At 58.1% G+C, this 14,480-nt stretch overlaps 1 protein-coding gene across 1 annotated transcript; it reads left to right on the top strand.

Moving 5' to 3' along the window:
* The first annotated feature begins 1,195 nt into the window (after nt 1–1,195).
* On the top strand, nt 1,196–12,143 carry GUSB (glucuronidase beta). Its single transcript, XM_044456110.1, has 10 exons — nt 1,196–1,389; nt 3,212–3,354; nt 4,125–4,312; nt 5,684–5,836; nt 6,706–6,884; nt 7,115–7,261; nt 8,743–8,827; nt 9,544–9,720; nt 9,860–9,995; nt 11,196–12,143. Exons 1-10 carry the CDS (start codon nt 1,229–1,231, stop codon nt 11,348–11,350), a joined length of 1,524 nt encoding a protein of 507 aa, XP_044312045.1. The 5' UTR covers nt 1,196–1,228; the 3' UTR covers nt 11,351–12,143.
* Nucleotides 12,144–14,480: the final 2,337 nt, after the last annotated feature.

The raw sequence follows: 14,480 nt of genomic DNA, 5'->3' as shown, positions 1-14,480 counted from the left end.
GAAAAGCCTTTAAATGAAGATTTAATATGGTCCGTGTACAGCAACGGCATCTTGCAGCCCTCGGCCAACTTCCCCTCCTCCATGAACGTGTCCGACCCGCCTTGAAAGCCCTCTGCGTCCGTGGCCGTCGCCACAGATGAACCCGCGGCGTATCCGTGGCAGGCTGCTCTTAGGGTCGTGGTTCGGTTCCCTGCCCGCTAGCCGCAGCTTTCCGGGCAGTGCACAGCAGGTAGTCCAAAAAACGATGAGGCGGTTCAAAAATTATAAGAAAAATTTAAGCCACATTTAACAACTGAGACCACTACGTCCCCTGGCCCCAAAGCTCCCCGGATGGCCTTGGGCCGGTCGTGAATTCTCCACCCACCCTGCCCCATAGGGTTCGTCTGTTTATTGTTTATACCGCTCCTGTTTAGTCAAAGACTCAGGATGGTTCACAGCAGGGTGGGTGTGGGGGGAAAGGGGCACGGAGCCGTGGGCCTCGGCCGGCTGCCCGAGCTCACAGAGCGCCGTGGCCCCAGGGGTGCCCACAAAACTCCAGCTTCCTACAGAAAACCTGCATGAAATGCTTTATAGATGGTAACTGTCACCAAATAGGTTAGCTAAGATGCTTCCAAATACGGCAAATGGATGTTGGAAATGTAAACACAAATCGGTACTTTTTATCCTATGTGGTGGACCTGTGAGAAGGCAAAACAGTATTGGATTAAAATGCACAAATGGCTTGAGGAAATGTTACAAAAACCTCTAACATTTAAACCTGAAGTTTTCCTATTAGGTGTTGTACCTGATGATCTTAGTAAGCAAGCAATGTATTTGACTCTACATTGCATCGCATTTGCGAGGATCGCATTTGCCCAACATGGAAGAGTGAAGAGCCACCCGCCGACGAACTGATCCTAAAAAAGATCTTGGACTGTGCGGAAATGGACAGCTTGACCTTGTGTCTGAAGGAGAAAGAAGATACAGACTTCTATCAAACCTGGGACTCTTTTTATCATTGGCTAGAGAAACGGGACTACGCATAGACTTAAATATGTTTATAGTTTAACATAAAAAGAAAAAATGTGGGGGGCTGACCCAGTAGGTCTGATGTTTCCGATGATCGATGCTTTTTAGGTTTTTTTTTTTTTTTTTTTTGTTAGGTATATATTAAGAATAAAACTTATTCAACCCCCCCCCCACCAAACTCTGGTTTCCTCCACTGCAGTGGGTCAACGGTGTGCAGGTGATGGAGCATGAGGGCGGACACCTCCCCTTCGAAGCTGAGATCGGCCGGCTCCTCCGCGGGGCCCCCGGCCAGCCCTGCCGCATCACCATTGCAGTCAACAACACCCTGACGCCCTCCACGCTGCCCCCCGGGACCATCCAGTACCTGACGGACGAGACCATGTGAGTGAAAGGCTTCCCCGGAGGCGCGTGCAGAGTGGCTGTGGCCGCGGGCCGGCCCGTGAGCCGTGGGCCTCAGGCCCCCAAGCGGCACCACAGGGGGAGCTGACGGGAGGCTCTCGTGCCGCCTTTCAGTCTGGAGCTCGCATGGCGCTTGCTCCGGCAGCGCGAGGGGGTTCTGCTTCTGTGCGGCAGGACTTGCCGCAAGGTTTCGAGTCTGGGGTGGATCCCGTGGGGATCGGCCCCGTGCTCTAGCGATGCCTGTAGGGCTGTGATGCGTTATGATTACGATTAGCCCGCTGAACAGCTGACATGCTCCCAGCAGTGTCATATAGTCAATCGATACAATAAAATGCAGTAAAGACATACACAGCTATTTAAAAAACTCATAACTTGGGCTCAAAAAATTAAAGCCAGATTTTAACAACTGAAGCCACTGAGCCCATCCTGTACTACCAGGCCTGCTAAAAACTGTTGGCGACACCTCGTCCCTCCGTGCGGTATCTGCTGTTGAAAAATGCCTCGGGCAGCCTTAACCTCGTGCCGGAAAGACAGTACAGTTTCACTAGCCGGGCTGTAGTGACGAAATTGTTCTGCAGGTTGGGGGCTCGTGCAGAGGAGGCCCTGCCCCTTGCTGCCCCCAGCTGAGCCCCCCCCTGGCGGGAAGGAGCCCTTGGCAGCGGTGCATCTTGTCTGGACACTGTGGGATAGGAAGAGCTGTTCTGTCCAGTGCCCCCCAGAGCAGTGTGTGTCGCTCTGGAATCTTAGCCAGGGGGACCTGGGGGTCCTCCACCCCTACAACGTGCTGCTCCCCTAATTAAAAGAAACCTAAAAAACAGGCTACAGCATCATCCTCGAAGACGCACCAGCTCGATGCCCTGCTACGGGTTTGTTCCCCTCGGCAGAATATGACGGCTGGCTGAGGACCAGATCCTCTCCTCTGGCTTCAGACTGTCTGGAGGGACAAGCCATGCACTGTCTGGAGGGACAAGCCATGCACAGGGTTAGGGGCGTTTTCCACCGAGTAGCTGAAGATTTTACCTGAAAACAATGTTTTTTGAGATAATGGCTGCCCGAAAAGACATGCCCATGGGGCCCCTCGAGGCTTCAGAAGCGAGGCGGTAGCTCAGGGGACTCCAAGGAAGCAAACTCGCCAGCAGGGCTCAAGCCGCACAATATCACGAGAGCTGAGTATGGGTTGAGTGTGGGCTGCCCTTGGGCTGTCGTGTTGTCCGAACCCAGCAGGGCGAACAAGCCCCAGTCCAGGACCCAGCAAAGCCCCGGCTTCTGCTCGTGAGCCGTTCATGGTTGCCAGCCGGGTTCAGACCACGTGGCCAGCCAGGGTGCAGCGATCCCCGGCTCGGAGGCGCCCACGCTCCGCTCATGAGCGCAGTTGCTCTGTGCGCTCTTCCTTGCGGGAGGCCTGCTCCAGCGAAGCGCTGGAGGGCCGCGTGGACTGCGGCCCGCTCTTCCCACCCAGGCGATCTCCCGGTCTTTGATGCGGTTGCCTGGATGCTGCCGCGGCTCTCGCAGGGGAGCCGCAGTCACGCCCCGGAGGGCTTTGGGGGAGGGTGCTCGAGCACGGTCCTCGCTGTCCCGGTGTTCTCCAGCATTCGGGACGGCAGCTTCCAGGGTGTCTGGCCAGCGGTCCCTGAAGGGAACTGGACTTTTCCCAACAGGTTGGGCAGGCAGCCTTAATGTGAGAAGCGGGTGGCATGAGGGGACGCACTGGGGGTATGGCTTGGGGCTCTTTGGGGCGTGCCTTCACGGGGGCTTTCCAGGCCCGCCCAAGCCCCCCCCCCCTTTCCGTTCTGCTTTGGCACAGGTACCCCAAGGGCTACTTTGTCCAAAACACGAAGTTTGACTTCTTCAACTATGCCGGGATCCACCGCCCCGTCCTGCTGTACACAACCCCGGCCGCATACATCGAAGACATCACGGTGACCACAGACGTGCTGGGAAACACAGGTAGGCGACCGAGCGGCAGCGACGGGGGGCTTTCGGGCTCCGCTGGCGTCCCTCGGCCTGCTTCCCCCGGGCGCAGCTTCTGGCGCACGGAGCCGCCACAGGGCTGGACACGATGCAGGGATGGGCGGCCCGAAGCGCCCGGGGCTGCAGCAATTTCCTTCCGCTTTCTTTGAGATGGCTCTTGGCCACCTTCAGGCAGGAGCCCCGCAGGTGGCCTGCCACAATAGCACCCCAGGAATTAAAACTGAGAAGGTTATCAAGCGGCAGAGAGGCAGCACTCGCCTGGCAGTCTTGCCTGGACTGAGCAGAAAGGGAAGGTGCTCTCAGAGGCTACGGGGTCAGGCTGTCGAGAGGCTCCTGGCTCAGTCGTCTGAGAGCCAGGCTGCAGAGGGGTCATCTGGGCACTGGGTCTTAAATATAAGTCCCCTCGTTCCAACGCCCGACTCTCACTGTTAGCTTCTGCCTCTTCCTCACGAGTAGATGCCTCCGTCAGGCACGACACACGGGAGCCATTTCCGCAAAGCCGGCAGGGGAGAGATTTCAGCCAGAGCGAGGGACGGACTTTCCTCCACGCTGCAGACGTGACTGAGGGAGCTCCCTTGTGCAAGATGCACCCAACTGGCATGGCTGTAAAACAACCGGGCAAAGTAAAGGAGGTGGCAGCTATCGGGGCTACTAGTCCTCATGGCCCCCTCCAGTACCAGAGGCAGATGGTCTGATCCGTTGGGGCTCTTCCTTTGTTCTTATAAGCGCTGCTTCCTCGGCGACAGGCTTGGTCCAGTATTTGGTCTCGGTCCAGGGAAGCTCACACTACTCCCTGAAGCTGACTTTGCACGATGGGGACGGCGTGGTGGTGGCCACGGGAGACGGGCCGAGTGGGGAACTGAGGGTGCCGGATCCCATCCTGTGGTGGCCGTACCTGATGCACGAGCGCCCCGGATACCTGTACTCCTTAAAGGTACCCTGAGGTGATTCCACCCCGGCAGAGCTGCCACGTCTTGCGCCCACGCCGCCCACCGTGCGCCACCAGTCGTGACCCAGAGTCCTGGCCCCGGTGTGCGTGAGCGCGCATGGCCCCGCGGACAAGGGGGGTCGGGCTCCAGGGCCTTCCCGCTGAGGGGGGAGAGCATCCGGCTTGTGGCCCGGCCCCGCCACAACTCGGTGCCCGCAAGGCAAGCTGGATGGCACTCCCATCTTCCCTAGCTGGCACAGTTGGAGGCCACCAGGCTGGGGGAGCATTGGCGCCCCGCTGGGTCTAGCTGAATGTAGTCACGGGTGGGCACCCCCCGCTCACCTTGCCCCCCCCCCGGCCCTTCCCCTGCTTTGCCCACACGTGGGTCCCATGTGGGCTCCGCGGCTGCAGTGGCCCCCCAGGCAGGGCCAGGAGAGCGTCCTGGGCTGGGCGGGCCTGGAGAGCTTTTGCGCTGCTTTTCCAAAAAGCCGATGGTCCGGAATCCCCGCCAGGCCTGGCCTTCTGCCCACCATCGCGGCGGCCGCATCCTGGCCAGGTCAGGAGCACGGGCCCTCAGTGAGCAGGGCTGGATTGCGGCCTTCCATGGGTCCTTCAGGGGACAAGAACTGGCCTCCCATTTCCTGTTGCGCTTTTCCTAATGCAATTTAAAGGCCTTTTGATAAACTGAAAACAGCGTGCTCTCAGCATTATCCCGTAAAGTCCTCAGCTGACACACGGGTGGGGAAGGTTCGTTATCCAGGAGTTTCCAAGCACAGAATTCAGCAGCCTGACCATTTTTTAGGCCAAGCAAGTTACTAGTCCTTAAGGCTGCAAAGGTAAAGCTTGTGTGCAAGTATGGGGCAGTATTGGGTGGAAAGCCAGAAGCCGGCTGCCGCCCTCCCTCGGAGAGAGCGCGGGACTGTCGGAAGAGGCTGCACTGGGCCACTCTGCCCCAGCTGGATGGGATTCCCCGTCGGCACAGGGCCGGCCCCGTAGCTGTTCCTGTGCCTGTCCGACGTGCCGCAAACCCACCTGCAAGAGCGGGGGCTGGCCAGTGGCGAGAAAGGCGGTTTCTTTTCTCCCCAAGGGCCAAGCTCAAGCCCAGAGATGCCCTTGGGGGCTGCCCTCTGGCCGAGGGCGGAGCAAGGCGGGCCAGGCCAAAAATGCCCCCAGTGGCAGCCCGTCCTAGGGCAGAGCCCGCCCTGCAGCCACGAAGCCACAGCCATCTCCACGTTCGAGCAGGGGGCAAGGAAGCTGGGGGGCGGAGCCAAGGGACGGGGTGGGGCCCGCTTGGGGGTCCAGGTGGGCCTGGGCGCAGATCCCCAGCCCTGCTCCTGCGCTCCAGGAGTCGATGCCGCGGTGCTCTCGGCCACGCAGGTCGTGCTCTCCGCCAAAGAGGGCGGCCGCCTCTCCGAGGACAGCTACACGCAGCCCGTCGGCATCCGGACCGTCCGCGTCACCGACACCCAGTTCCTCCTCAATGGGAAGCCCTTCTACTTCCACGGGGTCAACAAGCACGAGGATGCGGACGTGAGTGAGGCTTGCCGGCGCCTGTCGGGGGTGCGGCAAAGCGCCGGAGCCTCTGTGGCACTGCAGAGCGGCTCGCGCGTCTGGAGCCTGAGGGTTAGCGCAAGCCGAGCGGGCGGCGCGGCAGCGTGGAGCGCATCCACAGCTGGCTTTGTCCCATGGAAGACGCCACATCCGGTCGCCGCTGAAAGGCGGGCTATGTCGGGTGCACCCAGCCACACGAACAGACGGCGGTCTGTGAACCGGGGGCTGGACCCAATGGCCTCTCCTCTTCTGCGATTCCGTGACCCACGGGCAACCCCTGCGGAGAGTCCCTGGCTTGTTGCCGGGCTGATCCCCACGGCTTGCTAGCAAGCCGTGCTCGGGCAGCAAATGACCCATGTTCCAGCGGCAAGCGACACTCGCATCCGAAGGGCCGGAGCTCCCCACCTTTACGCCTGGCCTCTTTCTTTGAGGCGCCCTGGGAGAAGAGTGCCCACCTCTCCCGGCTCCCCGGAGTCCCCCGGGCGGGTTGGACTGTGCCTTCCTCCAAAGAGCCACGGAGAGGCGCGCCACCCCCCCGGCACCCAGAGAAGGGCCTGGGCCCTGCTCCCTCCCTGCATGTGGGACGCCTGTGAGCGGGAAAACCTGTTCGCCGAGAGGTGGCCCACCCGCACGCACCTGTATTTGCCTCGGGGAGGCTTCCTCGCGCACGTGGGGCTGGCCTGCCGGCCCAGCCTGCCTCGCGCACCGCCCTCGGCCCGTTTGGAGCATCAGCTTCCACACGCGGGGACCAGGCCAGGCCAGGCCGGCTCTCGGCTGCTGCCGGGGGCGGCCGGGGGCCGTCGCGTGGGCCGGCACGCAGGGAGGCTCACCGCGTGGCTTCTCTGCAGATCCGCGGCAAAGGCCTGGACTGGCCGCTGCTCCTGAAGGATTTCAGCCTGCTGCGCTGGCTGGGCGCCAACACCTTCCGCACCAGCCACTACCCCTACGCCGAGGAGGTCCTGGAGCTGTGCGACGCCTACGGCATCGTGGTGATCGACGAGTGCCCGGCCGTGGGCATGAGGGACAGGTGGGTGGCCGCCGAGCGCCCGGCCCCGCATGGCGGCTGGGTGGGGGGCGGCGGCCGCAGCCACGGGGGTGAGGGGGGCCGCCTCGGGGGCCGTCCCTGGGGCAGCGGTTTCAGAGGGGCCGGCCAGCCGGGATGGGACCTTGGCAGCCCGCCGGTGGAGCCCTCGTGAAGACGGGCCCTCTCGGGGGGGCGGGGAGGGCAAAGCCGCCTCACATCCCTCCGTGTTTCAGCACCAACTTTGGGAACGCGTCCCTGCAGCACCACCTCGCCGTGATGGAGGAGCTGATCCAGCGGGACAAGAACCACCCCTCGGTCGTGATGTGGTCCGTCGCCAACGAGCCGGCCTCGGAGCTGCCCGCCACCGCCTACTACTTCAAGTGCGTGCGGCCCTGGGCGCCTGCGCCACAGCGGAACAGGCGCCCCTGCATCTGCGGCGCAGGCGTGGGGGGGGCTGTCCCGGGGGGAGGCCCGCAGCAACCTCCTGAGCCTGGCGGGGGAGGGATGCCGCGAGCGTGCTCTCTCGGGGGTGCCGCGCTTCCATTTGAGAGGGGCTCTAGGGGGCAGAGGGAGCCGCCGGTGAAGGGGGCCAGCTCAGAAGAGCCAGGCTGTTTCAGCCGAAAGCTCTGGGGCCATTGTCCGATCCAGAGGGGAGGCACTGGGACCTTCAGAGTGGGGGGGGGGAAGCTGCACAGACCCGAGCAAACAGCCCGGCAGCGAGTGGTGGGCAGGAAGGGCCCGGCCCGGGGCCGGGAAGGCCGCGCCAGGGTGGCAGGCGCCAGGCTTGGCAGCCGGAGTCCGGCTCTGCCCCCCGAGGTTCACTGAGCAGGTCTCCGCAGCCAGCAGGCACTCAGCGGGGCGAGCAGGGATGGGCACCCGCGGCCCTCCGACGGTTTGGACTGCAGTTCCCTGTGTGTGTGTGTGGGAGTTGCCAGTCTCTGGAGGGCGCCAGGGAGCACGCCGGCGAAAAGCCGGGAGCGCATCGTTTGTGCGGGCTGTGGCCGAGGGGCTGGTGGCACAGCTGTGCACCGCCGGCGCAAGAGATGCGGAGGGGAGGACTGCGTGGAGCCGAGGCGTTAGTGTGGAAGCACGTGAGCCCCCCTCCCCGGGGGCTGGGAGGGTCGCGGGGTCTGGCAGGGGGAGCAGAAGGCGCATGCAAGGTTAGCAGCGCGAATGGGCTGAGGCGGGGAGACCCCGGGGGGCGCACCAGCAGGGCCTGTGAAGGGCGAGCGGCACGGAATCGGGGGGGGCATGGGGGGCCCCGGGAGTTTTTTTTAAACATTTATATGCCGTCCTTTACGCCAATGTCTCAGGACGGCTTACAACACAAAAACAGCAGCAAACATCGATATATAAACAATAAATAGGAATAATAAATATTAAGAAAAAATACAACTAGGTAAATTGTAAAAAGTGACTGCTAGCTTCTAAAATCACTAATTCTAAAACAATGTTTGAATAAAAAGGTTTTCACCTGACGCTGAAAAGACTATAATCTCTCTCTCTCTCGCTCACTCTATATATCTCGCTCTATATAATATATATATATAATATATATATATATATCTTGGTGTGTGTGTGTGTGTGTGTGTGTGTGTGTGTGTGTGTGTGTGTGTGTGTATATGAATGAATGTATGTATGTATGCATGTATGTATGAATATATATATGCCTGGAACCGAAGCAATATGGGTGCTTACCAAGTGAGGTGGCGCTCCAGGTGTCTGCGGAAAAGGGGTGCCGCTTGGCGTGCAGCAGCACTGTCCCCCACGGCCCCTCGCGCCCAGCCTGGGAGTGCCCTCTGTGCCACATGGGCCGGCTTGGCGTGGCAGCAGCAGCCTGATGCGCATTCTGTGCCCGCAGGACGGTGATCGCCCACACCAAGGCCTTGGACGCCTCCCGGCCAGTCACCTTCGTCTCGAACGCCAACTACGCGCGGGACCAGGGGGTATGCCTCCCCTCCCCTCCCCTCCCCTCTCCTCCCGCACTGCAGGTGCCACCTGCCTGCTCAGCGGGCGCTGGAGGTACGGGTCAGCCTCTTGCCGCTGCTCCCAAGCGATCGCTTGCCAGGGGCTTTTGAATTAGCCCACCTCTTTTGGGCTTCCTTGCTGAGCTGAAGGGGTGGCAGAAGCTCCCCGGTTTTGTATTCTCTGCCCACAAGAAAAATTCTTACTACTTTGCTCCTTTCCCCAGTACTTTCAGAAAATGGGAGAGAAAGCATTGCACCGGTTGCTTCCAGTGGGATTGAGGGTGGGCATGGCTGGGCCCTTGCCAAGGGAGGGGACCCACCGGGGGTCCTCAGGACCCTAGAACCGCCCTCTAGAAGTACCCTCCTCCCTGCCCCCTTTGCGCACACACCTCGGCCAGGGCCGTGTCACGGTGAAGCGTGTGGGACCATGTTCGGGCAATCTGGTTCCAGGCCCCCCAGCCAAGGAGCCCACGGGGTGACTTTGGGCCAGGCACAAACTCTCAGCCCAACCCACCTCACAGGGTTCTTGTTCTGCGGATAAGACCGGGAGCAGGCGTAAGCCCCCTTGAGAGCCTTGAAAGGAAAACAATGAGATATAAATACAATAGATAATATCTGCCCAGAGAGCTTTGGCTACGGGCAGTACAGAAATGAAACAGTAGTACGAATAATCCTGCCCCGCGACTCCTGCCTAGGCGCCTTACGTGGACGTCATCTGCGTGAACAGCTACTTCTCCTGGTACCATGACCCGGGGCACCTGGAGGTGATTCAGCTGCAGCTCAACACACAGTTTGAGAACTGGTACGGTCTTCACCGGAAGCCCATCATCCAGAGCGAGTATGGCGCGGACGCCGTCGCTGGCCTGCACGCCGTGAGTCTGGCAGCCCCTGCGCCCTCTCTGGCCCCCTGCGCCCGGCTTGGGCACAGCCCCATGCTCACCTGGGGGCCTGTTCGCGCGGCGCTCTTGGTGGCTCGCGCCTTGAACCCCCTTTCCCCCCACATGTGCGCAGGACCCCCCTCTCATGTTCTCCGAGGAGTACCAGTCCGCGGTGCTGAAGGAGTACCATGCAGTCTTGGACCAAAAGAGGAAGGAGTATGTGATCGGAGAGCTCATCTGGAATTTTGCTGATTTTATGACTGAGCAAGGTACGCGGAACCCGCCCTGCCGGCCGCAGCACCCTGCCAGCTCTTGCAACAGCAGCCGTGAGCGTTGCGCCCCTCCTGGTTCCCCGGGGAGGGTTCTGTTTAGTGCTCCACTAGCAGTCTTTGCTCGTCTTCGCCCGGACTGTTCCCTTTGCTGCCATGTGGGGAGCAAACTTGCTGGACTTCTGGACGGGGTCCGCAGCATCCCGTGAACTTGCCATCCGAGTGCCGGAGATTTCCCTGGCCGGCTGCTCTTTTCCAAGCCGTTCCTCAGTGTTTGATGGTGGAATTCGTGACGTGTGACTTTTAAAAATCAGCCTTTAAGGCAAAACACCAGAGACCAAAGTTCGTACTGGATGTTTGATGAGATTTGATATATGACACACCCACGCAATGGCAAACTTGTGTCTTTGGTGACTGACACATAAGGATTCTGGTTTTGTATGCCCATTTAACCAACCTAGGTGAGGGGCCTACAGTTCTTTAAATAGGCTTTAAAATCTGAAGGAAAAAGCATATTACAGAGATAGGACTAGAATGTTCAGTTCTCACTTTACAGAGTTCCTAAAATACTTGGTGGGGCAGGTTTGAAAAGCTTGGTGTACAAGCTTCCACCTTGCTGGCTAAAGGGGCCCTCAGTGGCTCCTCTGGCTTTGGGGTGGCAGCCCCCTTAGGGCCCCATCCTGTCCAGGAGGCTGTGGGACCACCTGGGGTCCCGATTCCAAGGCCCCCCAGCATTGGGAATTTATCTTGGAGAGGAGGCAAGGGGCAACTGCTGGCAACCGGGGAGGTGGCTGAGCTGACAGCTGCAGGCAGCCCAGGAGATGCCCCGGCCGCCTCCCCTCCATGGCACTCCAGGCAGCCCAAAATGCCAACTCCCAGTCGAAGTGCAGGGTGGAAAAGGTGGTCGCTGCCACACCGCACACCTCGCGCTGGATGCATGTCAGCCTCTGCACGGGCAGCACAGGATTGCACCCTTGAAACGGTTAACGCTGAGATCACAGATCCTTTTCCTGGGTTTGCAGATCTTATCACGACACAGTAGCCCAGAAACATTGAGGCCATCTATGTGGTCATGAGGTCCAGAAACTCAACTTTAAAAAATAGTGAAAAGAGCAGGATTTGGCAGGTAGCCTCAAATTGCTGTCCGCGTGTGGCCATTTGTCCTTCCCCTGCTCTGTAACTTTCTTTCCCCGTTTGCAGGGACAACACGTGTCTTGGGCAACAAGAAAGGGATTTTCACTCGCCAGCGGCAGCCCAAGCCAGCCGCCTTTCTGCTGAAGGAGAGATACTGGAGGCTTGCCAATGAGTCCCGCACGCTCCTGCGAGCCAACCGTGACCACCTCTGCCTGCCCTAAGCGCAGGCGAACTGGAAGGTGCTGCGGAATTGGCTCAGATCCACAAAACAGGGCCGTTCTCCATGATCAGGAGCAAGAACAAACGGTGTTTCTTTCTGCTGGAAAATCGACACCAGCAAAGCCATGACCTGGACTGCTGGCCGCCACTGGCCGCTGGGCTACAGGGCAGCTGGCGCATTCCAGAGTCGACGGAGCGGCCTTCTTCATTTTGAAGAGCGGCTTTCCATACTCCAATGAGCACATTTCCATTTTCTTTTTCAAAATCACATTAGACTTGCTAAGACAATTGTCACAGTCATTAGATTCCTGAGTAGGTTTTAGTCTTTTCTCTATGTAAGTTATATGTATTATCTAACTTTGATGGGCACCCTCAGTGCAAGGGAAACGAGCACAGGCAGACACAGGGAAAAGGGCACGAGGCATGTGCTTCAGCCTTCCCTTCCCTTCCCTTCCCACACACAGGTTTGGCGAGAGGTCGGCACTAATTCCTGCTTTGGGTTGTACAAGTTCTGGGTTCTTGTAATGCATGCATCCAGCCACTGTAGCAGAACCCTATCACTAACCATGGACAACCCAGGAAAAGAACTCATGGCTTGTAATTGGACTGTGAGATCTAATGTTCACAATGTTGACTTTCTTCTTGCGGCTTAGCGCTCAAGAACAAAGTTGGCAGGGGGAACAGAAGCGGACCACGGTAGATGACAAAACACTCAGCAAAGCTGTCCACAGGTAATTTCTACATTTATTTTTATACCAAAAAAGTTATGTGCAACAAATAAACATTCTTACATTATTTACATGGTTGGTTGTTTCTTTGTAATTTCCCTGTTAGCAAAATTGGATTCTAGACCTCAGAATGTCACTGTGGTTATGTCAAACACAAAAATGGAATGACTCTGATGGAGCCGGTGACGGTCTGGAGTTCAAAGCACCCCAAAAAGTTTGTCAGATCAAACATACGAGACAGAACAAACACGGAATATTTAGGCCATGCTTAATACAGTGGTTTCTTGGTTTTGGTTTTTTTCCATGGTAACAGAATACTTCACCTTCTTCGGACTAGCTTTGCTATGTCACGTTTGAAAGGTGTTGACGAAACCCAAGCAAAAGCTTAATCTGGTTTCGACTTCAGTTTTGTCCACGCAGTTCAGGAGACACTAAACAGTAGAAAACTGAGCTTGGGGGAGGGGTCATTTTGGGGATCAGAGTCCCAAAGTGAGCAGCAAAATAACTTTAAAGATTTTCAACTCTCTGGTACCAGTGCCCTTGCAGTATTTCCGGAACCATAACCCTTGTGGAAACACTCCTTTTCCCCCGTTCTAACCTCCCTACAAAAAACCTGCTAAAATGGTAAACATTTGTCTCATTGGAAAATTGATCTATGGAAACCTTCCTGGGAGCAGCAATGCAGGAGGCATTTCCCGCATCCCCCAAAAATACGCACAAGGCACACCCATTCCCAGCACCCTCGAGGGCCTGCCTGGTGGATGGGCTTTTCTTCGGCTGTGCTGATGGGGGCCCTGCCCTCTGAGCAGAGCGGACCCCTGGTGAGGTGCAGCAGCATGGTCTGGAGAGCCCCGGCTTGAGGGGAGCAACCTGCAGCAACCACTGGATTGGGGGGGGGAGCTGAAGGAGACAGGCGGACTGCTGGCATTAACCTGAGCATTTGTCCCTGGTGGAGGGAGGCCCATTTCCTCTCATGGGCACGAAGCTAGAGGCAAGATGGGCATGAGGTGCAGCCAAGCCGTGCGGCTTCCTGCAACCTTCGTGGCCACGGGGAACGGATTTCTACTGCACAGCTATTAACAGATCCAGGAGCTCCCAACCTTGCAGCACAGCCTGGCCTTGGAAAGAGGTGCGTTCCCACACATGCAAGAGGAAGGCAGGCACCATCTGTCATGCGGAGTGCTCCTGTTCCATCATGCCCTGCATCATCATCTGCTTCTCCGTGGTGCTAGTCCTCATGGTTTGCATTTCCCAGCCACACACACAGGGAGTGCGGTGGGAGCCTTTTCGTGCCTCTCCAGGGTGGCATGGCACTGCCCGGGTCAAGAAAGGCCAGCCCTGCTCCTTACACCCATGCAAGTGTTTTGGCGGGACCCGGGTCTGGCGCTTGGTAAGGACTGTGCCCAAGAAGGGGGAAGGCTCCATTTTCAGTTCAGCGGCTGGGCAGAATAAAAGGAGCCAGAGAAAGGCTGACTCTGGGGCCTCCCAGAGCTGTGGGAATACATCTCCTAGAATCCCCCAACCCAACTCCTCTGGACAGTTCCAGGGCTGGGAAAGCCTGAAACATATCACTCCGGCACCATAACTATTGGCTATTAGACCATTTACGGAAAACACATGTAACAAATCTGGGTGGGGGATTTTGCCTTTCGCTCAGAGAGAGACACACACACAAGAGAAGCATACAAGGTGACCCATATTTACTTGACAAATCTTTTTTGTTCTTGAACAGGAGGGAAAAGCAAACTCAAGTCCACATTCAAGGGTTTAACCCACGGTTCACAATCATACGGATGCTGCACCCTTCCGCTTGAGTCAGAGGTTCGAGTTCAATGGCAGCAACGCCTCACCTTGCCCTCAGACAGATGCAAAACACGAAATAAATAACCCCTTCAGTCCAACCGTTTACCTGAAGGGTCGAATGTAGTGGATAAAGCAAAGACGTAGTGTGGGGCAATTCCAAGGAGCACGTGCTGCGGAGCATCAGCACCAGCAGCCCCATGAGCCAGACCCCAGGGATGTGTCCAGCTACAATTCCCATCATCCACGGGGCAATGATGAGAGCCATAATCCCGCACACGCCAAGGGTGGAAGAAGCTGGCTTGGAAGAAGCTGTTCTGGATGATCCACCTCTAAATTTCAAAGGTCAAGACAAGCTTTAACTGTACTCTGGTCGACACTCGACGTGTTGCCGAAAAGCCTTTTTGACAAGCCGTTTTCAGCACGTGTCTGGGTGTGCTTGCTCACGTCCTCACTCTCGCACTCTCTCACACTCACACACACACAACGGTTCCTGCTCCACCCGAGTCCCGCCTGCAACGGGTGGCAGGAGAAGCCGGCCCATTCCTTTGGCAGGCATTTAAATACTGTTGAAGGGACGCGGCTTCCATGGAGAACAGGCTGC

This window comes from Varanus komodoensis, unplaced genomic scaffold, assembly GCF_004798865.1.
Source record: "Varanus komodoensis strain SLA01 unplaced genomic scaffold, ASM479886v1 scaffold81, whole genome shotgun sequence".
In the NCBI taxonomy this organism is placed as follows: Eukaryota; Metazoa; Chordata; class Lepidosauria; order Squamata; family Varanidae; genus Varanus; species Varanus komodoensis.
Note: the sequence above shows the minus strand (reverse complement) of the source record. Positions and strands in the feature narration are given on the sequence as shown.

Excerpts from the sequence above, each read along its gene's own strand:
- GUSB (XM_044456110.1), top strand. The coding sequence starts at position 1,229 with ATGGAGCATGAGGGCGGACACCTCCCCTTCGAAGCTGAGATCGGCCGG. Across the intron at positions 3,355-4,124 it reads AGACGTGCTGGGAAACACAG|GCTTGGTCCAGTATTTGGTC; the intron begins GTAGGCGACCGA and ends CCTCGGCGACAG. Across the intron at positions 8,828-9,543 it reads ACTACGCGCGGGACCAGGGG|GCGCCTTACGTGGACGTCAT; the intron begins GTATGCCTCCCC and ends ACTCCTGCCTAG.